General features: G+C 44.6%; 1 protein-coding gene across 1 annotated transcript in view; it reads left to right on the top strand.

Annotated features, from left to right (window-relative positions):
- The first annotated feature begins 4063 nt into the window (after positions 1–4063).
- FGF9 (fibroblast growth factor 9) overlaps positions 4064–10144 on the top strand; it is a 41609-nt gene continuing 35528 nt past the window's right edge. The window contains exons 1-2 of the mRNA XM_074303670.1: positions 4064–4197; positions 4891–5179. Coding sequence (XP_074159771.1) covers positions 4900–5179 — 280 coding nt within the window. The 5' untranslated portion in view covers positions 4064–4197; positions 4891–4899. The remainder of the gene's footprint in view (positions 4198–4890; positions 5180–10144) is intronic.

The raw sequence follows: 10144 nt of genomic DNA, 5'->3' as shown, positions 1-10144 counted from the left end.
TCTGGATGCAGATGGCTTTCTCTATCACAAGTCTATTGGAAATGGCCTGAATCACTTTGCTGTTGAAAACATCAGAATTGATCATTACATATAATCTTGTTGCTGTGTACAATGTTCTCTTGGTTCTGCTCATTTCACTTAGCATCAGTTCATTCCAGCCCTTTCTGAAATCATCTGCTGATCATTTTGTATAGAACAATATTATTCCATAATATTCATATACTATAACTTATTTAGCCATTCCCCAACTGATGGACATTCACTCAGTTTCCAGTTTCTTGCCATTACAAAAAGGGTTAGCACTATTTAAAAAGGAGAAAAATGAAAAGATAATTTCATTTCATAAGAGCTTGTAAGTGGGAAAGAGAAGGATCAAAAACATATTCAGATTAAATATTCAGTAAATAGGGAGAACAGTGATAATGGAATAGAAATGAACAGAAGATAGTGTGTTACATAGAATAGTGATTTTTAATGTCATTACTGACTTCTATAATTACTAAGGTTTAAATCACAGATGTCAACCAATTTGGTAGCAAGTACAGGTGAAAGGAGGAAGGAAGAAAGAATTTACAATGGCATTTTACACAGGGCAGGGAGAAACCAATAAGGGTTGGAAGTAGTGTGTGTTAACAGAATTGATGTCCTCTTACTGGATGGAATCTTGAGGGAAAAATCTAAGTCCTTATTTGTAAAAGGAGGCACTGGCACTATATGATTTCTAAGATGCTTTTTAATTCTCATAGTTCATGAGTCTATTAAAAAAATAGGGTCTCTCTCCTCTTTTGAACTCATTAATAGGATGAACAGGAGAGAAAAAGGTATACAACTTGTAAAGAAACAAGAATAAACTGAATGACAATTTTGCTAAGTAACATTTAATTAAAAAAAATTGGTGGTGTTGAAAGCATGAGATGGCTCCCCTAAATAGAGATGTGAAGCAGCTTTGAGAAAGTCAATCAACTTCAGTAGAAGGAAAGAGGAAAAGAAGTGTGATAAGAAGGAAGAAAAGAAGAAAAGAGATCAAAAAAGGAGAGGGCAGAAACAATGAAAAAAAAAGATGGGTATAGAACAATGAAAGTCTAGGGAATAGGTTAAGAAAATAAATTGGGGGGGAGGTGATAAGAGGTAAAGGATGGTAAAGAGAGGATAAATGAAGCCTGGGGGGGGGAAGAGAACAAAGCTATGAAAGGTAGATTTTGTTAATCATTTCTTTAAATGACAGTCATGAAGTTTGAAACAATAACAAACTTTCCTGAGCTTTCTTGTAGGACCTAGAACTGATTCCTGCTCAATGGGGGCTCACAATCTTAACTGAAAAATGCTGCTGTTGACAGAAGGGAGATTCCCAGTCTCACTGCTCCTCTGTAAATGTGTCCAGATTCCTCCCAAAGCACAATGATACTCACATATGTTACCCACTCCTCTCCCCGCCCCAGCCATGGGAAAAAAAGTTCAACAACACTGAATGCAAGTGGTCCAGCAATGTCCCTGTTTTCTGTAATGCTGGCCGGGTGTCTAGGGTGATTACTGAAAGCTATTGGGGTGGTTTATGAGAGCTGACACTTCCTGCTCAGCTTTTATCAGCCACTGAGCAGTTATCGTTAACAGTCTGCTGTGTACCATAGTTGATGAGACTGTTGTAAATACCACTTCGGTGCAGAGTAATTATGCTTCATAAAAAAGTAAGCAATAGGTACTGAGTAGCTAACCCAAGAAGCTCGATGACCTGGCACTGCGGAAAAAGGTGTGGGTGAGGGAGGAAGGAAAGATGATCCCATTCTCCTTCCACCTTTCCACCGCGACTCCCTCCGCCCCCGACTCCGCCCCAAATCTAGCTCCCCTCTTGAAGAGACTCCCCGCTGAAACCCCTTTCAACTTCGCTCCCCTGGGGGGTAGGGGAAAGGTCATTCTAGGTCACGGGCACCGCCAACGCCCAAAAAATCTGTATTTCACTCCCTGCCCTTATCTTCCAGCAAAACCTATGTGTCTCTGGAACATCTAGGACATCTTCCTATCACCGGCTTTTTTCTTCCCGCCGGAGGAAAAAACCCAAAAAAACCAACAACTAAACTCTCTCTCTCTCTCTTTTTCTTTCTCTCTTTCTGTCTGTTTCTCCCTCCCTTTCCCTCCCTCTCTCCCCCCCCCCCATCCCGTCCCTCCTTTCCACTCCTCCTTCCTCCCATTCTCCACTCCCGCCCCCTTGCTCTCTTCTTTGTTCACAACCCTTGAACACCGGCAGAGTTTCTTCCAAGTCTCTAGCAAACAAACTGAAAGTTTTTTAGACTTTCGCGAAATCCCCACAGACTGCCAAACTCCGAGTTGCAGGGCGTTCAACCGAGAAAGGACAGCCAAGGCTCCCGCTCGCCAAAAGAAAACAAAAACATTCGGGGAGGGTCGGAAGAGTGATGGAGGGAGGGGGAGGAGGAAGAAGAGAAGGAAGGAGGAGGAAGAAGGGGGGAGGAAGAAGGAGAGAGAGAGAGAGAGAGAGAGAGAGAGAGAGAGAGAGAGAGAGAGAGAGAGAGAGAGAGAGAGAGAGAGAGAGAGAGAGAGAGAGAGAGAGAGAGAGAATGAGAGAGAGAGAGAGAGAATGAGAGAGAGAGAGAGAGAATGAGAGAGAGAGAGAGAGAGAGAGAGAGAGAGAGAGAGAGAGAGAGAGAGAGAGAGAGAGAGAGAGAGAGAGAGAGAGAGAGAGAGAGAGAGAGAATGAGAGAGAATGAGAGAATTGAGTAGCTATTCCTGGGAATTGCAGTGAAATAAGCAAAAGCATATCAGATAGAGTATTTTCTGTGACCACATATTAGTACTTGTGTCTAGTATCCGGAGGACTTCATCCCTGCACTGAGCTGTAGTGCCTTAGAATCCGCTGCGGTCTGCGGGTTTCTTTGTTCCGAGCTCGGGTTGTGCCCAGTGTACACTGTTGGTCGCTATCAGAAACTTGTTCAAAGTCCCGATTTATAGAAAGGTTTCAATGTGTAGTTTCCATTGGAGAGATTAGGAGGAAGGAGTTGCGTCCAATTCCGCTGGCGAGTCTGCTTCTAAGGACGGTTAAAAAAAATCTAGCCCTCTTTTCTGTTTCTAGTTAGATATTTTTGGGGGACATCAAAGCCCATCTCTCCTAGTCTCCTCACTCTCCCCCCGCAACCGCTCCCCGACCTCCTACCCTCTCAAAGCAGCGGTTTAAGGAGTCTTCCAAGAATCAAGATGAACACAATTGATCATAATGGCGTGGTTTGGGGGAAGTTAGAGACAATGCTGTTCTTTTCCCCCAAAGTACTCTCTAGGGTGAGAATTGAACTCTTGGACCAGCAGCAATGCACTAACGCCTCTCCTATAGGACTGACTGCAGGGGTTGCTGCAAAAGTTGGTGGCCGAGATACCAGAGCCGGAAAAATAGCAATCAAATCTGATCTTTTGAGTGTGTGTGTGTGTGTGTGTGTGTGTGTGTGTGTGTGTGTGTGTGTGTGTGTGTAAGTAAAATAGAGACAGAGAGACAGGGAAGAGAAAGATGAATGAGGAGAACATAGAGAATATGAACAGGAGTCGGAATCTAAATAACTAAGTACAAATTAGTCTGCTTACCTTTTTGTAATTCTTTAGGGTAAGCAATTGAATACGATTTGAAGTGGAATTGAATCCCCCAAACTACTATTAACATTTAAATCTTATTTTACAATTATAACACAATACTAGGAATTATAAATTCCACCAGAAAATTCACTTTTCAGTTTAGGCATGAACCTGCAGTTTATGTTATTAGAAGAAAGGTTTCCTGCAGCTTGAGAATCCAAGAAAGAAACCTTCTGGCCAAAGTACTTGTGATTTCAATAGCATTGCACTGCCTCCTGCCTCTCTCTCGCTTTTTCGCAAGTGTTCCTCATCCCAAATGAAGTTCCGAGCTCTTGAAATGTTTGCTCTGCCGCAGAGCCGCGGTAAGACTACTCCACTAGAGTCCAGAGTGAGAACTGAATCTGTATTGCTGCAGGTACGGGTGAGCGCTAGGACCTTGGAGAATGCTCCCAGAAGCAGTCAGGACTACCTTAAACCCAGCCCAATGCCTCTTCCTGCGCCACTCTGCGTGCTGGATGGAGATATACAGTCAAGAGCCGCAGCTCAGTGCTGGAGTTCAACATTTCACTGGGAGCCCTGCAGAAGCAACACCTGTTTCACGCCAGCCAAGAAGGCATACAAGCACTCGTACGTTTTCTTCATTTGCTTGCTGGTCGTCAATAATTATAAGCCAATGGACATCTCCTAACCCGCTGAAGAATCACGGATAACATATTTGGACGTCAAAAGTTTTTTTTTTTTTTCTTTTTTTTCTTTTTAGGGGGGGTGGGAGGGAAGGATTTATCTCAGCCTACAACGTGAGATTTTTTTTTTCCCCCTTGAAGGATTCATGCTGATGTCTGCAGAGTCTGTTAGAGAGTAAAAACAGCGCATGCCTTCCTGGAGTCAGGATCCATAAATTCTGACGTAGCCTGTGCATCTTAAAAATCCCTATAATAACGCCTAGGTATTTAAGTTGCTATGGTCATTCTGATCTCAAACCAAATGGAGAAACTACGGATTTTTTTCCTTATTACGGTCGGATGGGATGAAGACCTTACTGCCTGCTAAGAGCTGGGAATCTATAGAAATACATATATATGTTTATAAATATGTCAGTGTGTGAGTATAAAGTGGTGTTTTCTTAGACTATCAGTGGTTTGACCTTGAACCTGTGCCAGTGAAAACAGCATATTACTTTTATTTATGCATTTAATGGATTGAAGAAAAGAACATTTTCTCTCTGTAACTGCAGTAAGGGAGGGGAGTTGGATATACCTCGCCTAATATCTCCCGGGTTTGACACCATCATTATTGTTTATTCTTGTTCTCTAAAAGCAGAATCTTCTGATGGCTCCCTTAGGTGAAGTTGGGAACTATTTCGGTGTGCAGGATGCAGCAGTACCTTTTGGGAATGTGCCCGTTTTGCCGGTGGATAGCCCGGTTTTGTTAAGTGACCACCTGGGTCAGTCCGAAGCAGGGGGGCTGCCCAGGGGGCCTGCAGTCACGGACTTGGATCATTTAAAGGGGATTCTCAGGCGGAGGCAGCTATACTGCAGGACTGGATTTCATTTAGAAATCTTCCCCAATGGTACTATCCAGGGAACCAGGCAAGACCACAGCAGATTTGGTAGGTATACAATTAACCCTTTAGTGGTCGTGTGATGAAATGATCTGGTTGTAACTTAACAAAAAGGTGGTGGTGGTGGTGGTGGTGGAGGCTGGGAAGAGATTGGAATGAAGCTTTTTGAAAATTTTTTTTGTCAGCTAAGAAAAGTCCTTTGGAATTGCAGGTCTACAGCTGGTACAGCTGTAATTCAAACAAAAAAAAATTTTGGAGGGGAGAGGAGGTGGGATTTGAAACAAGATGCTAATTCTTTTGGAATTAGATATATGGGAAGGTCGTACTTAGGAAGTTTCTGTTGAACTGACTAATTTCAAGAGTTACTAGATTTTAATAATTAACCACTAAAACCTTAAAAATATATTCAGTTTCCTGAAGGGAGTGGTCATCATCGTGTACCAAAAAATAAGAGATAGGTTTCTTTCTTTCTTTAAAATTAATGCTCATTTAAGTAAACTTCTTGAATGGCAAATCTGCTGTATTGTTTATTCCTATTGTAAGGTCCGGTTGAATGGCCTATGGGACTAAGGGACTAAAGTCATATTTTAGACCCGAAGAGTGGTGGAGTAAGGGCATGTGGGGGAAATTACTTTTGGAGGGCATAGGGTTAGATAGAAATGTTTGTGCTTGCAGGTATTAGCTTAAGATCCAAACTCCTTAATTGCCATAAAATGCAGAAAAAAAAAAAAAAAAGGATTTCGTGTGTGTGTGTGTGTGTGTAAATCTGTGAGCTAATTTTAAAGAGCATTCCGAAGATTTCATTTCCAGAGGACGCTATTTGTGACTCAGCATTGAGGGTTGCAGACTGGAGGTCTCGTGGCTTCATCCACTTTTAAGTGCCTGCACACACACAGACACACACGTGTCAGATATGCCTGGAGCTGCTGCTGCTGCAACCTTAAAGACCCAACAAGATGATTTAAAATAACTGAGTCAGTGTGTGTGTTGGGGGTAGGGGTGGGAGATTCCAATTATTTTTTCCCTTGGTCTCTTAAAATAAATAGAAACTAAGCGCCAGTTTGGGCAACCAGGTTGTTAGAAGGAGTTAACTTCTGAGTGAACCCACCTGACAGTACTTAAAACTAGGTCGTAAAAAGAAAGTCCTGCGGTGATCCGAAACTCCCCCTCCATCACCGCGGCCAGATGTTGAGCTGTACGTTATTGCTTATAACTATACGTGAATGGCCGTGGGCTTGAAGATGCTAGTCTCGTGAGGGATGATAGCCAGAGGGCTCCTTATGCAGGGTTCAGAGCTTGCAAGGTGAATGTTCATAGGTTCCATCCGGAGGCTCTTCCTCTGAGGCTTTTGCCAAAAGGGATTTTCTGAGCCCCGGGACACACGTTCCTTCCTCCCCTACGCCACCTTTCCAGGCAAGGGAAGCACCATCAATAATTTTCAATTGCAGCTCCCGCTTTGCAAAACATCTTTTGGACTATTCAGTTGAAAATAAGTTTCTCAGAAATGAAAAAAAAATGCAACTACTGGCTTTTTCAGAGCAGAGAATTAACTTTACCGAAAGATGTGACGGTAGGTCTGTAGAGTACCACCTTGCTTACGGCTGGATACTACACAATCCCTGGGAGTGGGATGCGTGCGTGTGCGTGTGTGCGTGCCTGCTTGCCTGCCTCTAGGGACCTAAACTGCTCCCCTTTCCCTGGATTAGGAATCACTTGGCACGGAGATCAAAACCTGCAGTTAACTAAGAAGGAGGCGAGACGTAGCCGGCGTGCCCGGGAACCCCTCGCCGTGGGGTTCAAGTTGTCCCTAGCAGGTGCCTGCTCTATGCAATGCTGCCGCCGCGCGGGGCCACGGCGCTCGCGCTCGCACATTTACCGGCACAGCTACGGCATTGGCTGCAGCGCCAGCCTCGGCAGCGAGGAGTTCCGCGGGGTCCTAAAAGCGCCCCGTTCTCCCCTACCACTTTTCTGCCTCTCCTTCTCCGAGTACCACCAGCTGCTGCCGTCTAGTACCGTAGTGACCGCATATTTAAAACATCTATTTTTAAAAGCAGATTTCTAGCCGCATTGGGAAAAGCTCATGCTTCCCTCCTCAAAACTTTTCGTGTCAAGCTTTGTTTGTTTTGTTTTGTTTTTTTTTCTTCTCTTTTGTGTCATCCACATGAGATGGATGGCTAATCTCTAATTGTAAGCTATGTAGACGAGGGTTGGGGGGCGGCCGTCATGGGGGCAGTGGTGAATAAGGACATGGCCTTTTCCTACTGCCTCGGTCCCCCATAGGTCCCTTTTCGCCTCTTTCTGAAGACCGTGGCACACATTTAAGGGTCTTACCTGCTGGTTCAGGGAGCTTTGTGCCGGGTCCTTTCTGCTGTGGTGCAGGGATCTGGGGCTCGGGGGAGGGGCCTGAAGTGGGGCGCCGGGGTTGGGGCGGAGGTGGACAAAGGGAACCTGATAAGGTAGGCGGAGAGGTGGCAGATGCTCTGATCAACCCACGTTTGAGTTACGATTCAAACCCCCGGCGGTCTGGAGGTTAAGCTTTCCTCTGACCTCTGCCTCAGTGTCCCGCCTCCCCTTCACAGAATCACTCCACGGGATAGGAAGCGGCATTTAGTGCACCTGGTTTCATGGAGCAATGCAGGTTTTGTTGTGCGTGCGTGTTCTCCAGTCTGACTTGATAATAATGCAGAACGTGGAGAAAGCTTTCGGGAAGCCCCGCACCCCACCTCCAATACAACCCAGTCTCAGCTCAGTGAAAGATCATTGCTCCAAACCTTGTCATGCCTTACAGTCCCCTTGAAGCACTAAGGCGCTACTCTACCTGCTTCTGTGTGCGTGTGCGTGTGTGTGTGTGTCTGTGTGTGAAATAAATCGCAGTATAAGGGATGTGCCGGGGACTATGGAGTCATTGTCAGTCCTGTAACTCTGTAACGGGTGCGGGGTGAGGGTGCAGGGGAGACTGGGATGGGGAGGAGAGGAGAGAGGCGTGTGTCTTGCGTCAGCAGAAGAGTACTGCAGGCACAGCATTTAAAAAAAAAAAAAAAGACCCAGGAGAAACGGTTCGCCCAAGAGGTGACCTCCACTTCTTAAGACTTGTCCGTCGCTGCTACCAGAGTGACGGCTACATCGAAGGGAAGAGATCACTCAAAGTCGAAGTTGAAAGCCTGGGATTGAGAAGGGGTGGGGGTGGGGGGAACCCGCCAGGAGGCCGGGACCGCTGGTGGCCGCAGTGGGGAGAGGGAAGTAGCCAGCCTTTGTGGGTCTTCCTTGCTTAAACCCTGGTAGGATGGGGATAGGGGTGGCGGTGTTCAGACAGAGGAAGGATGGCGGGCCCTCCCCGGAGGGATGTGTATTTCTTAGATACTTCAAACTAGGTGCAGTTACCCTCCTCTCCAGTTTCCGACCCTGTCCCACACTCTTTTAAAACGAATGGTTGTCTCGGTGCAGTGGGGGATGGTCGGGAGGGTTATTTAAATCTCAAACCTTTCTTGGGGTTAGGTTATTGGGAGGAATTGTACTCCTGGGTGACAGGAGCCCTGCCGCTGTCTCATGCTGCTGCTGCTGCATATCCCAATAATAGCAACTCTCTGCAGAGAGCTTTGGGCAGAGTCTTCTTCCCCTACATGTGACAGGCGCTTCCCTTCCTGGAGTGAAAACGAGGACCTTACAGAAGGGGGAGGAGGGAAGCAAGAAGGGAGGAAGTGAGGGGGTAAAGCTTCTACTGCAGTTTCTCACACATGGAACCTTCCGGCTTGCCGGTCTCTTTACTCTCTTTACTCCATCCCCCACATCTGAAGCCTCAGGGACCTTTCCCATCTCTCCTCTCATCCTCTTTAGGACTTGGTCTTTATCCTCAGTTTCTCTTGGATGACCTCTAAAGGGGTTTGTGGGGGAGAATAAGGAGAAGATTCCTTCCTTGACAAAAATAGAAGGTGCTTTTTTCATTTCAATTCAATCTCCAGACCAGGGAGGAGGAAACCTTCTAGAGAGGGAAAAAAAAAAAAAAAAAAAAAAAAAAAAAGCTGCCTCCACACAGCTGCAGGGGATTGCTGTTCCTGCTGGCAAGCCTGGTGGTGACACAGCAGCAGCAGTGCAGGGGACACTAATCCTGGCAGTAGCTACAGTGGTGACAGCAGTGGGGTTTAAATTGGGTGGGGCCTGGAGGACTGGTTTTTTTCTTTTTGATATATGTATGTCTTTGTGTATGTTGGGGGAAGGGGAAGTGTGAGACAGATTAGGAATATAGATAAGGAATTTTACATTTTACTTTTGATTGATGCCCTGGAGTAAAAGAGACTTTTATAATAATAAAAAATTCTGGTGCCTCACATAGCAAAAGAAAAAAAAATGATGGAGAAATATTTATTAGAACCAGAGCAAAGCAATCCTCAAAATGAGTTTTAGTCCTCTTCTGCAATTTATTCTGCAGAATGCCTCGAAACCCAACGGAAGTTGAAACTTGTTATACCTTAGATGGTTGACCTACTGCTACTGTTTTGTCAAGTAATGTAATAGAAAAAGAAAAATTGGAAAACTAAGAGATGAAATACCAATTAGATAGGCACCAATTCCACAATCAAAGAAGAATACATTCTTCTTTAATAGAAAGTTGTTTTTGGGAAAGAGGACTGATTCATTCAATGGGCATTAAAATTTTCTGGAGAAAGCAGAAAATATTACATCTCTTTCTGTATTTGCCCTGTTTTCCCAAGTTCTATAAGTCTGATCATTCAATAACTTTCTATGCACTATGCTTAGAAGCTGTTCATATGATTCTTTCTGGCTTTCCATTCTTATGAATAAATTGTAGAATTTGCTTTAGTTACCAGTTCTGACTTAGCAATATGTCCTAGGATTTGCCAGCCATTTTATTCTGTAGACCTAAAATAAGGAATTCCCTTAGAAATGAATGAGCTTTGTGGGCAAGAGCATTATGATTTGCTTCCTAGAGTAGTTAAAACCATATCTTTTACAATAGCCTGAGCTATTTGATATTATTATTGTCTAATATCTTTT

Source organism: Sminthopsis crassicaudata, chromosome 3 (assembly GCF_048593235.1).
Source record: "Sminthopsis crassicaudata isolate SCR6 chromosome 3, ASM4859323v1, whole genome shotgun sequence".
In the NCBI taxonomy this organism is placed as follows: domain Eukaryota; kingdom Metazoa; phylum Chordata; class Mammalia; order Dasyuromorphia; family Dasyuridae; genus Sminthopsis; species Sminthopsis crassicaudata.
Note: the sequence above shows the minus strand (reverse complement) of the source record. Positions and strands in the feature narration are given on the sequence as shown.